Source organism: Podarcis gaigeae, assembly GCF_964106915.1.
Source record: "Podarcis gaigeae genome assembly, chromosome: 12".
Lineage (NCBI taxonomy): Eukaryota > Metazoa > Chordata > Lepidosauria > Squamata > Lacertidae > Podarcis > Podarcis gaigeae.
This window is the reverse complement of record NC_139688.1, coordinates 46,907,474-46,928,796: the sequence shown is the minus strand read 5'-3', so window position 1 is coordinate 46,928,796 and position 21,323 is coordinate 46,907,474. Positions and strand designations below refer to the sequence as shown.

The following is a 21,323-nucleotide window of genomic DNA, read 5'->3' as shown; positions in this document are numbered from 1 at the left end:
ATGTTCTAACCTTATTTTTTCCCTTTAATACATTAATAATCTATTTGTACTTAGTTCCTTATAACATTTCTGCTAAAGCCATATAACTTCATTCCAACATTTTCCTAACATTCATTGATTTTACAGTATTTCTGTAAATAGTCTTTAAATTTTTTCCAGTCTTCTTCCACCGATTCTTCTCCCTGGTCTCGGATTCTGCTAGTCATTTCTGCCAGTTCCATATAGTCCATCAACTTCATCTGCCATTCTTCCCGGATGGGTAAATCTTGTGTCTTCCAATACCAAAGAGCCATGCTTCTTGGATCCCTTGTCCCTGAAAACATTTTCTTGCCAAAATAGATTCTTCTTACTCATTCCAGAAACTAGTTTCTGAGTATCCCTGCTTTACAACAAGACTAACTCAGGGGTAGCAGGAGAGCTATCAACTTTGCCTTAATGCATGCCAGCGAAACAGATCACTACTTCTTTAACTGAGGACTGATCTTCTCAAGGCTAGTCAGACTTCCCCAAAGAGGGTGAAGCCTAGAACATGTGTCTCTCTATGACTGTTTCAACCTTCGGTAGACTTTATACCAGTGGTGGATCTGCTCTTTAGCTCAGGGATGGAGGTGTTCATGGACTGCAGATGCCAACAGTCCCAACCCCCATGTCCAGTGGTTAGATGTTATGGGAGCTGTAGTCCAGCAATATAATGAGGGCCATGGCTCCCCATCGTTGCTGTAGTTGTCACCATGTTAATTAGCTTTGGTATTGTCAATAACTGCCACAGTGTGTTGTTCATACTAGTGTCCCACTGCATGCTTCTCACTGGCTGCCAAGTTCTGCAACCCATCCAAAGCCAGGGCTGCAGATACTCCACAGTTTTGCATTATGATGCCATGCAATGATTCCCCTGTGGAGTTTAGTCACAAACAGATTAATATGTGTCACTGTTATTTGTACAAGGTTATGTACACTGTGGAAAGCCACTGGGCTGTATTCATCTAAGTCGCTGTGCAAGTGGAATGAATTCTGCTTTCACAATGGGAGTTTCCCCTCCTTTGTTGGCATTTGGAGTTAAAATTCTCAGCAGAAGTGGAAGTTTATTGTATCATTGTTGGAGGAGCATGTTGTTGTTGTTTAGTCGTTTAGTCATGTCCGACTCTTCGTGACCCCATGGACCAGAGCACGCCAGGCACTTCTGTCTTCCACTGCCTCCCACAGTTTGGTCAAACTCATGCTGGTAGCTTCAAGAACACTATCCAACCATCTTGTCCTCTGTTGTCCCCTTCTCCTTGTGCCCTCAATCTTTCCCAACATCAGGGTCTTTTCCAGGGAGTCTTCTCTTCTCATGAGGTGGCCAGAGTATTGGAGCCTCAGCTTCAGAATCTGTCCTTCCAGTGAGCACTCAGGGCTGATTTCCGTCAGAATGGATAGGTTTGTTCTTCTTGCAGTCCATGGGACTCTCAAGAGTCTCCTCCAGCACCATAATTCTATACTGCCAGCTGAATTCAGCCCACCAAGGGTTCAGATTCACCCTGTAAGGTTGTTCTCCCCAAACATGAGGCCATATGTCTCCTCCAGCACCATAATTCAAAAGCATCAATTCTTCGGCGATCAGCCTTCTTTATGGTCCAGCTTTCACTTCCATACTTCACCCTAAATATCATCACACTGAGACTCTGTGTTTAGGTAAATAAGAAAGCTACATTTATTGTAGGAAATACATGCATGATTGGAAATATCCTAGTTTTATCTAACTAAGATGGAGATCCTTTGAGTTCTGCTTGCTCTTCTCCCATGGTGAGGATGAAGAAGAAAGAAGTAGGAAATGAGGTTAGCAACCCCAAGTCTAGCATCTGAGGGAGGATCAGCGCAGGTTTGGCCAGAAAGGACAATATGGGGAAGTTCTTCTCTCTGTTCCCTCTTTCCCATGTTGACAAATCAGCCTTCCAACATCATTCTCCTCCTTTATCTGCCCCTTCTTCAATCTTCTCCTGGGTTGGTGCAATGAATTCATGCAGAGGTGAGGAACAAGAAGTTCCATTGCATGAGTAGACATCATTCTGCTTGTGCAATGACTTAATTGGATCCACCGATCGCTTAATAAATGGATTAATATCTCGCTGAGCAGCGAGGAGCATCTTTTCATGCACGAATGCTTCAACAGGATCTGGGCAGTATTATCCAAATTGTCTAATTTGTAGGATACAACAGATTAGCAAGTGAGTTGCCACTTGGCAAATGCATATCAGTATTGACCCACAGATTAAGCAGTCACCTCTATATTGATTACCACAGTCTCAAATCAAGCCAGATCTTTTGCTGGTTATGCAGGAAATTTGCAACATCCGTATTGATTTTATATTTTGTGGTGGTACAAAAACTCAGCTGAAATAGGCACTGTAGTTTCAGCTCCACTTCAAAATACAGTGACCCATTGCCTTTACTTGAGAGTTGAGCTGGATTAACAAGCCTAGTTCTGTTGGCATCAGATGTCTTAATTTCTTTCCATTGTGGTGCTGTCTTATCACTTTCTATTTCAAACAGCTGGTTAGATGCTAATGAGTCCTTTAACATTGTTAGCAATATGTATATTTCCATATGCACGGTTTGCACTTTGTTCTAAGACCTTCTACCCTGCTGTCCAACTGCATTAGCTGCTGTAAGAGATCTTCTTAGCATTCGCAATTATGCAATTGCCAATTCTTCTCATCTTGTCGTCTTTCTGAATTTATTGATGTTGCTCATTTTGCGAAGAGCTCTTTCCCTCTTTCCATAGATGTCATTTTAAATAATCATCCCTGATTGTTGCCTGAGTTGCACAAATACCAGCACACGAGCAGGATAAATTAATTTTTCATGGCACTGGCCTTTTCTTTGGAAGGAGGTAGCTCACCTCTTGCCTTTTCCATAGTAAGTGTTAATATATATTCCATTTAGTGCTGACAGTTTATACTTTGTCCTCATTAATGGAGATAATTTTAATAGGCTGCAGCATTACCACCATGGAGATTGATCAGAGCTGGTCCATAAAGAATACATTTTCTGCTCTCCTTACATGGTTGTCTTGAATAGTAGATGATAGAAGATCCTCTGCCATTTAATGGATGTCAGCTGGTAACTGTGATGTTAAATGGTTATAAAATGCTGTGTGTGCATGTGCGAGAGAGAGAGAGAGAGAGAAAGAGAAAGTGTGAGAGAGAGAATGAGGTATTTAAGTGCTGTTTTAGAAAGCACTTTAATAGAAGCTGGAATGATACTAAGACTACGGTGCTATCTAGCTCTGTGTGCTGGTCCCGGGGGGAGGGTTACCGTGAGGCGTGGTCTGAGTCCAGTCCTGGGTTGAGGGACTGGAGGCTGTCCAACAAGGGCGAAGCGGGGTCCAAGGCAAGGAGCCAGGCATGGTCAGGAACTCCGGAAGAGCAGGTCAGGGTGCTGGCAGGAACAGGTTTCCAGCAATGCTGCTCCCTCAACCTGGGACTGGGCTGACTGGCCTTTATCTCCTCTGAGGCCTAGGGCGGTCCCGGCCCACAGGTGACTCGCCTCTCCTGGCCTTAAGGCGAGCACTCCTTCTGAGAGAACCTAGTTCCCTCTGCCTCTCTGCCCTGAGCCTCTGCAGCTCAAGAGAGGCTGGAGGGTTACTGGACCCAGAGGCAGCCTCACCTTCCCCTGACAGGGCTGGGAGAGGAGCACCTGCAGGCAATGGGTCCTCAATCACCTCTGGAGCCACAGTGTATTCATCTGGTGTCTGCTCCTGAGGATCTGGCAGAGGTGCGGGCCCTTCAGATTCAAGCCCCTGCCCCAGTTCAGCCGGCCCTGGAGGCGGGGACTCCTGTGCAGGCTGGGATTCCTCAGGTTCAGCCTCTGAATCAGATTCCCAGGCCATCACACTCTGTATTATTTACTCTGACTGTCAGTGGCTCTTCACAGTCTCAGAAAGGACTCCCCCCCGCTCCTATCTTGGACCTCTGCATGCAAAGCAGATGTTCTACCACTGAACTACAGCTCTTCCCCTTCAGAAAAAAAATCAGCTATGAACATTTACCTAGGAGTAAGTTCCACTGCAACTAGTGGGACTTACTTCTCAGCCAACACACATAGAATTAGACTGTAAATCAGGAGGTCAAGATAATTTTAAAAGATAATAATGAGGAACTGAACACAAACAGAATCAAGGGGCTCAACTAAACTGAGGACAGAACTTCATGTTACACCAAGAAGCACAGGCCTCCCTCTTCCTCCCTATGGATGCAGAATAAAGGAAATTAAGGAGTGTATATTTTGAGGGACATATGCGAGAACAAGTGCTTCGTGCTTCTCTCATCTTCCACTTTATCCCTGTGAGCAATTTACATCAGAACTCTGTGCCAAGCTTATTTCTAGTCTCCAATCCCAGCAGAGGAAAAAGGGGTAGCTGGAGGGAGTAGTTGTGGGGAGAATGTCGAAGCAGCCAAAGGGTTCAGAACACTCCTCAATATTGTCCTGTGGTCCCTGCCACATTTCCCAAATTCCAAGAACACATCCATTGTGAGCAGTTGGTGGACTAACAAGTAAATTTACTGGAGCTGGCCATGGTGCTGAACTGCTACTCACAGTTACTATATATACCACTGCAGACATTACCAGGACAGAATGTAACAAATGCCTGTGTTGAATGTCTATCATGCATACCTCTCTGAAATGAAGAAAACTTGCAAAAGTAAAAAGCATGCTAAAGGAATCAGAAAACTGCTTTGTCACACAGGCAGCTCAAATCATGTCAGTTTGGTTAGTGAGTCTGCTCAAATGTGGATTTATAGCCAAGTTTTGTTGGTATTACCGTATTTTTTGCACCATAACGCTCACTTTTTCCCTCCTAAAAAGTAAGGGGAAACGTCTGTGCGTGTTATGGAGGGAATGCCTACGGGTGGCATGCCTACGGATTTTCCTCCTCTAAAAACTACGTGCGTGTTATGGTCGGGTGCGTGTTATAGAGCAAAAAATACGGTACATTGTTTTGCTGTATTCTACTGTGCTGTTGTGTCTTTATTGGAGTAATGGCAAGTGATAGAGAAGAATCTGATGGAAGAGGATTTTTCTCTTAAGGTGGACGGGGGGGACGGGACACCTGACTTGCTAAGCAGTACACAGGCTTGGGTTCAAATCTCATTCCTTCTTAGTTGAAGGCTCACTTCGTTGTTACAGAATCTCTCAGACAACATAAGTGAACTTTAAATATACAGAAAAGTATCAACATGGGCTCTGACGATATGGTCTCTGAATAAATTGCTTAACCTCTGTGATTTGCCATCTGTAAAATGAGTTGACAGGAAAGTCATACAAATTGACACTGGAAAACTATTTGGGGATCATAAGGAAGACATTGCTTTCAAGCCATTGTTGTATTATAATTACGTTGGGAAGGAGCACTGAGAGCACTGAGATGAACTTTTGCTTCAGTGGGTTTCTGTCATTACTATGCATGAAAATGTGGCGGCCTTTCTTTCTGGCTGATGATTTGAAGTCATTGCAGCATACGTTTATCCAAAACATGTCGTAGTCTCAAAGTAACATTCTCAAACAGGACACAGAATGAATATGTAGTCCGGCCAGAATGAAGGTATTCATTGCATCAAACTCACAATACTTCCCTTTCCCCACAAATATTCTTCCATCCTTCCTCTTAACAAAACTATCCATTCTAGAAGCCCTGCTGGTAATCCTAATTTCTAATGAGATTAGGCATGGAGTGGAGCAAGGGTCCACTTTCTCTGCAGTAACCCTTGACCTCCCCTCAAAGGTGCATCTCGCCACATTATTGGTGTCATTTCATAGGCAGGTAAAGACTTTTTGGGAAGCAGTGAGGTACATTGGACATCTGAATATCTGTCGACACTGCTGGTTTTATTTGCAAACCAAATGTCATATCTTGTTTTATGTTTCAGTTTTATTGTTTAGTCTTTGGTTTAGACTGTGTATACTTGTGCCTTGAGACCTTTGGTTGAAGAGTGGATTATAAATACATTTAATAAGTGAGTAAGTCACTGGAAAACGTCATAACTTAGGACACTTCAGGGCATGGTAGACATGTAGGCAATAGGTGCTCTGAATTGGACCATCGGGCATCTTCAGGAATCATACCAAATACTGCTTGTCCAGCTGGACTTATAAAATAAGACATGGTACAGTGACCAAAGTGATTGAAAGGGCTATGTCAGTGCTAAACCATTACCCTAAGGCATGTAGCTGAATTTCCAAGCAGCAGTTCTAGAGCACAATAAATCTATAATGTCACTGCTCTGGTTTTCATACTCAAAAGTGAATCATGTTATGTGCAACAGCAACACTTCTAGCAGCTACCATTAAAATAAGGGCTACTATGGTGCTCTCTGAGTCTTAATTTGTACAGTCTTTCATTTTGCAATTGTAGCTGTTCAGTTGTACTTTAAGTTTGATGTACTCTGTGCAAAAATTGCAGTGGCTGATACAAATAATAATAATAATATTTTTTATTTATACCCTACCCTCCCCAGCCAAGGCCGGGCTCAGGGCAGCTAGCAAGCAATAATAAAAACAAGTTGAATGAATACAACTTAAAAACAAGATTAAAATACAACATTAAAATATTGAAACAATAAAATATTAAAATGCAGCCTCATCATAGGCGGAGAAAGGAAAAAGAAAAAAGAAAGAGGGGGAGGGAATCAAATTGGCTCCAAGCCAAAGGCCAGGTGGAACAACTCTGTCTTACAGGCCCTGCGGAAAGAAATCAGATCCTGCAGGGCCCTGGTCTCATGAGGCAGAGCGTTCCACCAGGCCGGAGCCAGAGTTGAAAAGGCCCTGGCTCTGGTTGAAGCTAATCTAACTTCCTTAGGGCCTGGGACCACTAGGGTGTTGCTATTTATGGACCTTGAGGCTCTCCGTGGGGCATACCGGGAGAGATATAAAATAAATTTCAAACTGTCATGTGTCCCCATCAAGTGTGTCTAGGAGGGAGAAGTATGAGGCAGGCAGGGAGATTCTAATTCGTCGAATTTAATGTGCCCTACCCCCCGCCAAAGAAACTAGTTTGTATTTTGTACTTTGGCATCTATACTCAGATACAAACAATCCCTAGCCTTGTTGATTACATATTTCCTTCTTTTCCAGTAAGGATTTTTCTCTCTCTTTTACGTAAGGTTTTTCTTTTATATATATTAAAAATCCTTTTTTTGAATCACCTATTTGTGTATGGGTCTCTTTTCCAGCTATCTCTTCTGCCATGAGGTGTGTCACTGGTTAATGAGAAATGACTCTGTAAGGGAGTCCCTAGGTGACATGATGTACCTTTTTCCCTGATGAAAGAAAGGGAAAATGAAATCAACGTGGCAGTGAATGAAAAATGCATTACGGTGTGACCTAGAGAGGACACTTCCTCCTCAAACCCATCATGTTTCTGTACTATCTCCCTCTCAGAAATACTAGCTTCTCACCTGGGAAGGACTGAAGGAAGCAGCTAATAAAATACTAATGTGCTGGTGAAACATTGGAGGGGGAAATACTAAAGCAAACTATAATAACAACTAAAGGTAAAGGTAAAGGTACCCCTGCCCGTACGGGCCAGTCTTGACAGACTCTGGGGTTGTGCGCCCATCTCACTCAAGAGGCCAGGGGCCAGCGCTGTCCGGAGACACTTCCGGGTCACGTGGCCAGTGTGACAAAGCTGCATCTGGCGAGCCAGAGCCGCACACGGAAACGCTGTTTACCTTCCCGCTGGTAAGCGGTCCCTATTTATCTACTTGCACCCGGAGGTGCTTTCGAACTGCTAGGTTGGCAGGCGCTGGGACCGAGCAGCGGGAGCGCACCCCGCCGCAGGGATTCGAACCGCCGACCTTTCGATCGGCAAGTCCTAGGCGCTGAGGCTTTAACCCACAGCGCCACCTGCGTCCCCCCATAATAACAACTACTCGTACATAATTCTCCATTTAAGATGCAGCAGAATATTCCGCTTATCTGCCTTTTATGCAGTCTGGTTTGGGTGTGATCAAAGGTGCTATAAAATACAGTGGTACCTTGGGTTACAGTTGCTTCAGGTTACAGACTCTGCTAACCCAGAAATAGTACCTCGGGTTAAGAACTTTGCTTCAGGATGAGAACAGAAATCGTGCTGCGGCAGCGGGAGGCCCCACTAGCTAAAGTGGCACCTCAGGTTAAGAACAGTTTCAGGTTAAGAACGGACCTCCAGAATGAATTAAGTTCTTAACCCGAGGTACCACTGTACTTTTCTTATCCTCCCAACGTCCATGCATTCAAACTTTACTGGAATATTGCAAATTAGTGATTACACTTAAGGGCCAGTAGCAAAGGGCTAGTTGGTCCTCCTGCTACTTCCTAACTCCGTTTCAGTAATGTAGGAATAGAGTGACTGGGTCATGGGAATAATAGAGGAAGAACCACAAGCCCCACTCTGTCCTTGGATGCTGCATATAGAAGGAGTAGGTTAAGTGTATAGCATTATATCTAGGAGAATAAAAGATATTTATTAGATCCGAGCGGAATGAGGCAATCAGGTTCTGTTCCTTGGAGAGATTTCCCTCCACCTCTCCTGATACTGAAGTCATCCAGGTTGGTTGGTTTTTAGGTGTAATCATTACCAGCCCTATTACAGTACATTTCAAGAGTTTTGTGAGATTGGAATGATGCAAATGTTAACACCCCATCTAATCTGTTTGGAAAGGTGGAACAAGTGCGATGTTTTAAATAACCTAGAATGTAGCAGAATGGGGTGATGATACTCTCCTCACCCCCCACCCCACCCCATTGCTCGCTTGAGATGAAAAGAACACAAAACTTTCCAATGATTTTGTAACTCTGAAGCTGTGGACATCTATCCCCTAGCAAGTTTCAAAATTCAACACTTCCTGATGCCACTGCCTTGACATATTGGTACTTTAGCAAGACAGTCCCCGCCAGTTAATGGCCAACCCATAAACCAGGGTTGTTGAAGCTTTTTCCGTCCAGGGGCCACATATTCCCTCTTGGGTAACTTTCTGGGGGCCGCATGGCAGTGGAGGATGTGGGAAAAGTGGATATGGAGAGAAACTCTCCATCCTGCATCCAGGCAAGCAAACTTCAAAGCCCTCTCTCAAAGGTAGATCTTAACCCTTGGCTCACACAGAAGGGGGTGGGCCCTCCCAGCTCCCAGCTCCCAGCTCCCAGCTCCCAGCTCCCAGCTCCCAGCTCCCAGCTCCCAGCTCCCAGCTCCCAGCTCCCAGCTCCCAGCTCAGAGCTTCTCTTTCTTCTCCTACCCTGGGAGGTCTTACCTTCTATGCCTCTCACAAAGAGTCCTTCAACAACCATCCATCACCTTCATGTGAGTACCCTCATTAACCCACAGTAGAGGACATTGAAGAACAAAGCAAAGCAATAAACGAAAGCAAAGTAGATAAGAGAACAAAAAGGAGGGGGAAAGGAAGACAAAGCTCATTTTAAAAATTAGAAGAAAAATTCTGATTCTAGTATTTGTGAAATACAAGGGCACATTCCAGCCAAGTGAAATCACTAGAGCCAAGTCAGTGTGGGGTGTGACCTGGCAGCTATGGCTGAGTTTCTGCACCCCTGCCATAAATTCATAATAATGCCAAGGATGCTTATTTAAAATCCAATGCAATAGCAACCTGTGAATGTGCAGCTGCATACATTCTGGTGAGAGGTTTTTTTTTTTTAAAAAGTGGAGATTTAACAGCCAAAGAATAACAGCCCAACTATGCCCGGGAAGAGGCACGTTGCAATAAGGCTGGCACCGATGCACAGAGGATGCATTTCTGCCATGAGAGCCCTGGAAAGAACAAACAGCTCACCGGATTTGGCTGGGAGATGATCAATCTTTGCTGGAGAACAGGTTTTGTTCAGCACACTTTCACATGCATGATTCTAGCAATCATTACAACCGCCATGGAAATCCCTGGAGAATCGCTGGCTACTTGTGATGGCTACTTGTCCAGGATCAGAGCAGCATGCCTCTGAATACCAGTTGCTGTGAAGCACAAGTGTTGCACTCATCGCTTGGCTCCTGGCCTCGCCATGCACATCTGGTTGGCCACTGTGGGAAAGAGAATGCTGGGCTGGACTAGATAGGAACCCAGGAAGGATCCCCTTATGCCCTTAAGTTATTATGAATGGTGACATAAGGGAAAGTGCCAGTAGTTTATCTAAGGCCACCTGCTGCGCTCATGGATGAGCTGATATTTGAATGGAAGATTTCTGTTCCAGCTCAATCTTCTTCTTTTTTTCTTTTTCTTTTTTTTATAAAATATTTATTAATTTTTTTAAAAAAATAAAGCATAAGCAATAAACAACATTACTTGTGTCGTAACAAAGTTTCATAACTTCTTTGGACTCCCTCGCGTCTCCCGCTCCCACTTACATCGTTAAAGAGAAATTTTTTCAAACAAATTATCATCTTCTTTACATTCTTGTATCCGCTCATTTAAATATAATCTAACACTTCTCCAATAAGTTTATATTATCCTTAATCTCACTTAACATCAAATTTAAATCTAAATTAGTGGTGGTCAATTATTTATGATCTAGCATCCTTCTTAACATTCAACCAAATTACAGTATTTTTGTAGATAAATCTTAAATTTCTTCCAGTCTTCTTCCACCCTCTCTTCTCCCAGGTCTCGGATTCTGCCAGTCATCTCGGCCAATTGCATGTAGTCCATCAGCTGCATCTGCCACTCTTCCAGTGTGGGTAAATCTTGAGTTTTCCAGTTCTTAGCGATGAGTATCCTTGCTGCCGCTGTTGCATACATAAAGAATGTTCGGTCCTTCTTTAACACCTTCTGGCCGACAATACCCAAAAGGAAGGCCTCTGGTTTCTTAGTAAAGGTATACTTAAATACCTTTTTCAGCTCGTTATATATCATTTCCCAGAAGACCTTCACTTTAGGGCAAGTCCACCAGAGGTGAAAGAATGTCCCTTCATTTTCTTTACATTTCCAACATTTATTATCAGACACATGGTATATTTTGGCAAGTTTAACTGGGGTCATGTACCATCTATATATCATTTTCATTACATTTTCCTTCAGAGCATTACATGCAGTGAAGTTCAGCCCAGTGGTCCACAACCTTTCCCAGTCCTCAAACATAATGTTATGCCCAATATCCTGTGCCCATTTTATCATGGCCGATTAAACCATTTCGTCTTGTGTGTTCCATTTCAACAGCAAGTTATACATTCTTGAAAGTACCTTAGTCTTAGGTTCTAACAGTTCTGTTTCCAACTTCGATTTCTCCACCTGGAACCCTAGCTTTTTGTCATTTTTTAAAGACTTCTTTAATCTGAGCGTAATGTAACCAGTCTCGCACTTTATCCTTCATTTTCTCCAAACTCTGCAATTTCCAATTGTCTCCATCTTTTTCTAGTATTTCCCAATACTTTTTCGGGCCTTAGCCTCCAGAGGCGAGAGCCACCTTGGAGTTTTATTTTCCAATAAGTCTTTGTATTTTGTCCAGACATTGAATACTGCTTTTCTGACAATGTGGTTCTTAAAGGCCTTGTTGATCTTAACCTTATCATACCATAAATATGCGTGCCAACCAAAAGAGTTATTAAAACCTTCCAAATCCAGAACATCAGTGTCCTCGAGAAGTAGCCAGTCTTTTAGCCAGCAGAAAGCTGCGGCTTCATAGTACAACTTTAAGTCTGGCAGGGCAAAGCCCCCTCTTTCTTTCGCATCAGTTAATATCTTAAACTTAATTCTGGGCTTTTTGCCCTGCCAGACAAATTTAGAAATATCTCTCTGCCACTTCCGGAAACACTCCGTCTTGTCAACAATCTGTAAAGTTTGGAACAGAAACAACATTCTTGGCAATACATTCATCTTAATGGCGGCAATTCGGCCTAACAAAGAAAGTTTTAACTTTGTCCAACTATCTAAGTCTCTCTTAATTTCAGACCAACATTTTTCATAATTATCCTTGAATAGACTCAGATTTTTTGCTGTGATGTTTACCCCTAGGTACTTTACTTTTTTAACCACAGTTAATTCTGTTTCTCTCTGAAACCGTTCTGACTCTGTATCTGTCAAATTTTTGCCCAATACCTTGGTTTTCTGTTTGTTTAATTTAAATCCCGCCACCCGACCAAAGTCTTGAATTAATTGTAATACTCTTTTCGTACTAGGTTCTGGCTCCTGCAAGGTCAGAACCAGGTCATCTGCAAAAGCTTTAAGTTTATATTGTTTCGCTCCGACCTGGATTCCTTCCACCAACCGGTCCCCTCTAATCATATTCAAGAGCACCTCCAGAACTGAAATGAACAACAGAGGGGAGATCGGGCAGCCTTGTCGTGTTCCTTTTTGAATTTTAAACTCTTCTGTAACCACATTGTTAACTATCAATCTAGCCTTTTGTTCTGAATATATTGCATCAATCCCATTTTCAAAACCCCATCCCACTCCCATTTCTCTTAAATTTCCCTTCATAAATTTCCAGGAGATATTGTCAAAGGCCTTCTCCGCGTCTATGAAAATTAACACTGCTTTTGTATTTATATCTGTTTGCAAAAGTTCCAAGATGTCAATAATGTTCCTTGTATTAGCAAACAAATGTCTACCTGGGAGAAAGCCTGCCTGGTCCTTGTGAATTACTTCATTCAATACTTTTTTAAATCTACTTGCCAAAATGTCTGCAAATATTTTGTAATCCACATTTAAAAGGGAGATGGGACGGTAGTTCTTAAGTTGTGTCTTTTCAGATTCCGATTTAGGTATCAATGTGATAAAGGCTTCCTTCCACGATTCCGGCGCCCTCTTCCCCTCCATAATTTCATTGCTGACCTCCATCAATGGTTGTATCAAGTAGTCTTTTAGTGTCTTATAGTACTTGGAGGTCAGACCATCTGGCCCTGGAGACTTGCCCAGCTGCATATTCTGAATGGCTTGTTCAATCTCTTGTCGTGTTATCTTGGTGTTCAGGAGTGATCTATTTTCTTGAGACAGTTTTTAAAGTCCATTTTTTCTCAAAAATTGTTTAATCTCAACCTCATCCTGCGACCCTTGGGTATATAACTTTTTAAAATATTTCTGAAAACACTTTCTAATTTCCACGGGGTTCTGAATATTCCTTCCTTCAATTTCCAAGTTTGTAACTGTATTTAGTTTTTGTCTCTTCTTCAACTGCCAAACTAGCAGTTTCCCACATTTATTTGCCGATTCAAAAGTTTTTTGTTTCATTAATTTAATCTTCCACTCTATTTCCTGATTTATCAGTTTAGAGTATTGTGCTTGGTAAAGTTTGATTTCTCTCAAAATCGGCTGTGACTTCGGATTTGATCTTAACTTCTTCTCTAGTTCTTTAATTTTCTCTAAGATCTTATCTTTCCTCTCATTTTGTATTCTTTTCTTTACAGCATTCTGTTGTATCAAGAACCCCCTCATCACGGCTTTGCTTGCATCCCAAATGATTCTTTTTTCCACCATAGTGTTCATATTTATCTCGAAATAGTCCTTCAAAACTTTTTGGGCCTTCTTAGTAATCTCCTGATCTCTAAACAAGTTGTCATTCATCCTCCATCTAAAGGATCCGGTTGGTATTAGTGTCATGTCCAGTTTCAGTGCATTATGGTCGGAGCAGGTCTTTGGGCAGATTTCCACCTTCCTGACCTTGGGGGCCAGACCTCTAGTTATCCATATTTGGTCGATTCTCGTCCAAGTCAGCTGGGCTTCAGAGAAAAATGTTCCTTCTCTTCCCAGGGGGTTCCTCATTCTCCAGATATCAATCCAGTCCATATTGTCTGTCATTTCAAAAAAGCTCTTTGGTAGTCTGCCATCTTTTGTAACGTTTTGGCTTTGTGACTTATCCATGTTAGTTGATACGACTCCATTCATGTCTCCCATCATAATGATGTTGTTATAGTCCAGATAGTCCAGCATGGTCTCATGCAACTTCTTATAAAATTCCGATTTCCCCTCATTTGGAGCATAAATTCCTAATATCAAGATCTTCTCTCCTTGATGTTGTATTTCGATTGCCAAAATTCTTCCATGTTCGTCTTTGAATAAAAATTTAGGTGACAGGCTCTCTTTTGCGTAAATCACCACACCTCTCTTCTTTACTGTGTCTGAAGATATAAATTCCTGGCCAAGTCTTTTATTTATTAACACTTTTCTATGGAGCCTGGTCACGTGTGTTTCTTGTAAGCAAATAATGTCCAATTGTTCCTTTTTTAATATATGAAAAATTTTCCTTCTTTTTTCCGGGATGTTACAGCCATTTATATTCCAACTCAAAAGTTGCAGAGACATCCTGAATGAATCTGGTTATTTTCCTTGGGGTGGTACCTTACTCGCTGGGTCTTCAGAATCCAAGGGTGCAGGTGCCTCTGGTGCTCCCGGCCCCGAGGGTAATTCAAGTCCTTTTTGAAGGTCCTCTCCGTATGCGGCCAGAAACTTGTCTCTGTCCTCCGGTGTTCTAATTTTAATCTTCTTCCCTCTAAAAGTGAAAGATAATCCTTGAGGAAAATCCCACCTGAAGATGATTGAATTGCTCCTTAACAATCTTACTAGTTCCAAATAATCAGATCTAAGGTCCAACAGTTGTTTAGGAATGTCCTTGTAGATCTCAATTCTTTTGTCCAAAACGTCCAGTGACTTCCCGTAATGCAGGCCCAGAATCTTGTCCCTTTCCTCCTTTGATCTCAATGTTATCAAGCAGTCTCTAGGCTTCTCTTTCTTTATAAGTCTTCCAAGCCTGAAAGCTGATACAATTTTAAAATCTTTCTCCTCTAAGTTCCAGAACTTGGAAAAAAATTTGGTCAGAAACTCAGCTAAGTTGTCTTCTTCCACTTCTGGTACCGACCTTATCCTTAAATTAGTCTCCCTATTCCGCAGTTCGATCATAGAGAGGTAGGTCTGGTGCTCACCTACTTGTTTACTGAGTGGTCTTACCTCTTTTTCTAACTTTCCAAGTCTTTGGCTGGTATCCTCAGCCAATTTCCGATTTTCACCTGCAGTCTCCTTCAATTCTCCAATTGCTTGTACATTCTGTGCAACTTGTCCAGTTAGTCTATTCAAACATTCTGTGTTTTGATCGATTTTGTAGGTTTGCTCATCAGCTTTTTTTATCCAAAGATTCCACTTTCTTATCCAAAGATTCCAATTTTTCAAAGATTTTTTCTAAAATAGAAGCAGAAGCACCTGAGGCCATATCTTCCAATTGTAATTCCTCAGTTTCAGTCTCCCCTGCCCTTGGCAGAGAGGCGACTTCTTCCTCAGAAGGCAAAGTTGGCACAGATGTCTGCGAGGCTGCGGTTAAATTAGTTAAAGTTGTTTGCCTACCTCTTCCCCTCTTTCTTGCACCACTCATTCCAAAGTTATCTAAAAGTCAAGGTCAAGCTGAGTTGTTCCCATGAGAAAGAGACGGCCCAGATGGTAACAGTCAAACAGGAGGCCGGGAAAGGAAAAGTAAAACAATGCCACTGCTGTAAATCCCAAATCCTCTAGGGGGAGCTTAAAAAGTCTTTAGGGAAGAGATCAGTTCCAAAAGAATTAATAAAATCAATTTTAATGTCCAGGAACCTTCATATGATAAGTTTTAGCAGAGTTGGTGTTAAAAAAGAAAAAAAAATACAATGTCTCAAACAGTGCTTGCTGGCATTCCAAGTGGTGCTTCAAAGTAGCAAATCCAAACCCCTCAGATTGTTTCAAAGTTTAGATTCAAATTATCCAAGTCTGCAGACTGACTGCTCAGTTACTCAGGCAGTTCCAGCACCTGGGTTTCTTGCTTGAATTGTAATTCCAATAGAAGGAGATGTCACAGTCCAAATAAAAGACATAAAATCCAATGCTTAAAGTCCTTATTCTGCTTCAAAAAAAATTCAGTGGGTGCTCAGATCAGTTGGGTTAAAAGTTCACTCTATGCCTCCACTCCTCCTGCTCTTTGCTTTGATGTTCAGTAGCAGCGGAAGACGGACTTCCTATTTTTTCATCACTCCGCTTTCAGCCAAATTCAGTGTATTTTAAGTCGATAAATTTTTTAAAGTCCTTATTACTCACGGGTTGTTGCTTTCCAAATTGGAGGTTTAAGGAAGAAAGGTCAGCGCTCACCGGCAACAGCTTCGCGGCTTCGCTCCGTTGATTGCGGAACGACCCTCAGCGCCGCTACCCCCTCCGCGATCCGGAGCCCCTTACGGGGTTCCTTCAACGTTTTGGGGGCTGCTCCTGGCACCCGCCGGGTCCCAAGACCACAGGCTTCTGCCGCCTGTGGTTTCCCGATGTGGGTCTCCGCTTCGCCGTAGCGGACGACCCGTTCTCAGCCGAGCTTCCCTCTCCCGTTTAGAAGAGGGCAGCCATTACCGTTCGCGCCGCCTCCGGAAGTCCCAGCTCATCCTTCTTAACACTGTGCTTTCTGCCGCTGCTATCTCTATACCAACTGAATATACCAATATCATTTCAAAAGATCATTGTCCTTCTGCATTCTGTAAGTCACCAGTTTTATTGCATGTGTGATGGATATGAAGCATGTAGTTCACTGTCAGTTTTGCAAGTGGGACTGCAACAAACTGTTGTGGACACCACAGATTTAGACATCCAAAAAGCTGGACCTGTGTGTACTCTAAACAAATAAGCAGCCTTAAAATTTCCCATAGGAATCAATGGATATCATCAACTTGTTATGCAAACGTTCACCTAACAAATGATTTCCTGGAAACACATTGTGTTCAGGTAGTGAGACCTGTGTGTACTTCAAAGTAGTAGGAGTATAAATAATAATTTCATTCAGGGCCGTCTTAAGCATATCTGGTGCCGTGGTGCAAAGATCCCTCCAGCGCCCCCCTGGCAACTCCAAAACAAGGGAGGGGATGGTGGAAAATGTCCTCTGCCTCCCCCACCGCCCCAATCCCTGGCGTGGTGGCGGCGATCAAACAGGAAAACGTGCTGGTGGACATGCTCTCCGGTGTTGGGGCGCCCGGGAAGGCTGCGCACCGCCTTTTGCCAGGAAGCAGGAGGAGGACAATGACCGGGAGCAGGGCCATCTTTAGCAGATACAGAGATTTGGGAGGGAAGCTGCACGCCTGCCCCCCATATAGTTGGTGGGGCGCAGCTGGTGGGCATGCAGGGAAAGGGGAGGTTGCCGGCAAAGCTGCGCAGCTCCCCCACTCGCTAGGGTGCCCCTGAGAGGCCGGCGCCCTGTCGCAACGAACCACTAACACCAATGGGAAAGACAGCTCTGATTTCATTGATTTATCATGTTCAGGCCCTGAGTGCCATTTGGTTTTGTAACCAAAGACGACACCGAGCACACATGCTTGGTTTATTGGTTAGAAATGGTCCCTTATTCGAGAACTGAAGATTCTTGGAACAATCTCCCTCCGGATACAAGAATACAGTGTTCCTGTTTAAAAGTGGTTTTAACCATTGAACCTTTCCCTCTTTTCCCACAGAGAATGCAGAAAATGAGCAACATCTATGAATCAGCGGCCAATACTCTGGGGATCTTTAGCAGCCCATGTCTGACGAAGGTGGAACTGAGAGTCGCATGCAAAAGCATATCAGACAGAGATGCCCTCTCCAAGCCAGATCCTTGTGTCATCCTGAAAATGCAGTCGCATGGGCAGTGGTTTGAGGTCGGTGTCCAATTAAATGTATGTTGGAGGCTTTATGTGTGTGCAGTTGACTTGATATCCTGCTGTACTACCCATTGCTGCTGAAAACTATTAATCAGTTCTCCAGGCTGCAATCCAGCAAGGCCCTTTGGCGAGTCTGGAGATACTAAGAGCTTACAGCCACCAAGATGCTCTGCTTAGATTTTTGGACTAGCATCAGCCCCTTTCTCCCCTTACTTTTGAATCCATCAGGGTTAGAAAGCAGCTTATAATATGACAAAAGGAATCTGCTGCTTGGTGGAAAAATAGGTTTTATGTTTTTTAAAAAATCCCCACTTCTAACTTATATGCATCTTGGTTAAGGAAAAAATAAAGATTTCTGAAAACTGTCTCACTAAAGCATTTCTGTATCTCATTGATTTCAAATGAGACTTAAGCTGAAATCAGGGAGGACTTAAGTGCTTTCTTTTGCTTCAGTTGTTCCTCCTATAGACCAACTTATTTGGATTATGTAAGGAATGATGGTGAGAGGAAGAATCAAGAGGGCAATTCCTTTTGGAGATTTTATATCCCATGCACACTTATTTGATAGCCCGTTGTGCTCAGTGGGATTTATTTCCAAGTAAAAATGAATAGGGTTGCAATGCAAGAAGCTGTATTATTTCCCCAATGTTCCCAATGATAAAAATACTGTATGCATGACTAAGAATGGAGAAGAATTTCATTTGGTCTGCACGTTTAATTCACACCTCCTAGATTAATACACAGATCAGAACATACTTATCCTTCAGATCTGGCGCGTCTCCAGATTTCGCAATACAATTCTTTGCTCAAAAACATTCATCCAAATGTGTTAAAATGTATATTTTAGGATGCATATTTAGAAATGTGCACAATCCAAAAATTCCAATCCAGTAACAGGAGCTGCATGAGGAATCCTGGGTGATGGATTTGTAGATAGGCAAAGCAGGGGAAACTTCCATTTGCATTCATAGCATGGGTCCCTATTTGGTAAGAACGTCTGTAAATGGGAGCCTTCCCCCCTCTTTTGTTGCATCAAATTTCCCAGAAGGAGGTCATTTAACACCTTAAAAAGTTAATATTGCTTGTATTCTTAGTTCCCGAGACTGACTTCAAAAGGGAACTATTTCCTGCTTAACTCACAGGGCATTGAGATCTTGACCCAAGTGTTATGAAGCTAGGATCATATAATCCTATTGAAGTCACTTGGAAATTTGATATTCTATTACATTCAATGGGAATGTGCAAAAACTCCCCTTCTGAAAAAGCAAAGTATATTTAACATCTCTACTGTCCTTGGGACAGCTAAAGATCTGCCAGCCTTGACCTTGGCTTAGGGTGGGCTGGCTCATCTCCAGAGATCAAAGCTTTCACTGTGCCCACTCTCCAGCTCTGGAAATCTAGCTCTGTAATTTCAACGCCACCCTGCCCCAACAAAGCTTGCCTTCACCACTTCTCGCAGACATTTAGCTTCTGCTCTGCACTGCCTCCTCCCTGCTAGACTCCCAGTACGTTTCCGAGCACAATTAAAAGTGTTGGTGCTGACCTTTAAAGCCCTAAACGGCCTCAGCCCAGTATACCTGAAGGAGTGTCTCCACCCCCATCGTTCTGCCCAGACACTGAGGTCCAGCTCTGAGGGCCTTCTGCAGTTCTCTCACGGCTAGGGTTACAGGGAACCAGGCAGAGGGCCTTCTTGGTAGTGGCGCCTGCCCTGTGGAATGCCCTCCCATCAGATGTCAAGGAAAGAAACAACTACAGTGGTACATCTGATTGCGAACAGGATCCGTTCCGGAGGCCCGTTCGCAACATGAGCAGAACACAACCCACAGCGGCGCATCTGTGCACGCGCAGGTTGCGATTCGCTGCTTCTGCGCATGCACATGACGTCATTTTGCACGTCTGCACATGCGCGAGCAGCGTAACCCTTTCTGGTATTTCCGGGTTACCGCGGGACGCAACCTGAAAAAACGTATCATGACGCAAACGTAGCATGAGGTATGACTGTATCTGACTTTTAGAAGACAACCTGAACGCAGCCCTGTTTAGGGAAGTTTTTAATGTTTGATGTTTTATCGTGTTTTTAATATTCTGTTGGGAGCAGTCCAAAGTGGCTGGGGAAACCCAGCCAGATGGATGGGGTATAAATAATAAATTATTATTATTATTATTTGACATACCCACGTGGATTATATAGCAGCCACTGCATTCTGGGTATACTGCTTATCCCTGGCCTTGCACTAACACCTCTTTCCGGAAGACTAAGACCACGTTCCAATGAAGCAACATTGGGACCAAGTCCTGTATCATCTCCAGTCTTACATAACCCCCTCCCAGGGAATCACTCCCATGGCATTCCCAGTGATGGCACTTGGATGGCTTCAAAAGAGGGTTAGACAAGTTCATGGAGGATAAGGCTGCCATCAAGGCTATCTACCTTGATGGTTATGTTCACTATCTGCTTCTGAATACCAGTTGTTGGAAACCACCAGAGGGGAAAGTGATTCAGATCCTGCTTGCTGGCTTTCCATAGGCATCTGGTGAGAACACAAGGCTGGACTGGATGGGCAACTGGCCTGGTGCTTTAAAATGCTATGGATTTATCCAAAGAACTGCAGTTTTGCCTTATACACACAGATTAGGTGGGTGGGGATACAGAAATGGATAGAATCACCCAGCCTGTCATACAGGGCAGTGGATAGTCACTCTGTGTCTTTGATAATCAGATACTCTTATTTCTCACAAGAAAGAGAGGCTCAGCATTGCCATATGCAATATCACCAACGTGTAAAATGACCTTTAAATTGGAAATTAATTTTAGGATAACAGGATTAAAAATAAAACCAACAGAATGGATTAATCACCGACAATAATTAAGGCCTATTCTGTTGTTACATAAGGTCACTTCACTTCAAAACACATTAATTATGGAAACAAATTTCACAGCAAAATTTGCCAATAGCAAGAAAGAGTGGCTCTGGCATCTACCATATGTCTTATAAACACTCATAAATGTCTGCTGTTGCCTCTTAAACAATCGTACCCCCTCCCCTTAAAAATATGTATATTTGTGCTAGCTGGTATGACACAAACATCTTGAAGTGTCTGGGAATGTGGCTGCAATTTCCCTTTTAAAAATACATGGGGTATGAGTTGCAGATCACAGCTGCAATCCTAACCACATCTAATCAGAAATAAGTCCCACTGAACAATGAGGCTTTTGCCCAGGTAAAAAGGGGTAGGATTGCAGACCAAGGCAGTGTCTCTTGCGTGGAATTCTCAAGCAAATACTCCAAATTTAAAATTAGCAGGTTATTTTTTAAAATTGTCCCTATTATAAATGCTGTTGGATTTATAAGATGAGGGTAGATAAAGGTATAAAATGCTTAATATCATCGGTTGTGTTCAATTAAGTTTTATTCAGCGTAGACCTATGGAAATTCATTTACTGAACTCAGTCACAGGTTGGCATCCATCTGCCTTGGGATACAATGTAGGAATGCACCTTTGGTGGTGAGGTCTAAGTGTTGGAAGGTTGCAGCGCCTGTTGTGGCCGTAGAGACTGATGTGGGAGAGACATGTTTTGTTGCAGCTGGGCAGATAAAGGAGTCCGGTTGTGCTGCTGCAGATGCATCATGGCATTTCTTCTCTCTGCGATTATTTGTTTATTTATCACCCACCCTTTGCCCTAAGGTCCCAGGGTGGGTCTCCTCTGAGTAAAACTCAGTTGAATACCACCCAGTTGGGGTTG

The 21,323-nt window shown here is 43.1% G+C and overlaps 1 protein-coding gene across 5 annotated transcripts in view; it reads left to right on the top strand.

The window, feature by feature from the left end:
* Positions 1–21,323, top strand: part of CPNE4 (copine 4) — a 276,677-nt gene that overhangs the window by 114,308 nt on the left and 141,046 nt on the right. For all 5 annotated transcript variants that reach the window (XM_083705875.1, XM_083705876.1, XM_083705873.1 and 2 more), the window contains one exon: positions 17,393–17,575. In XM_083705875.1, the coding sequence (XP_083562001.1) occupies positions 17,396–17,575 (180 nt within the window). In that variant the 5' untranslated portion in view covers positions 17,393–17,395. The remainder of the gene's footprint in view (positions 1–17,392; positions 17,576–21,323) is intronic.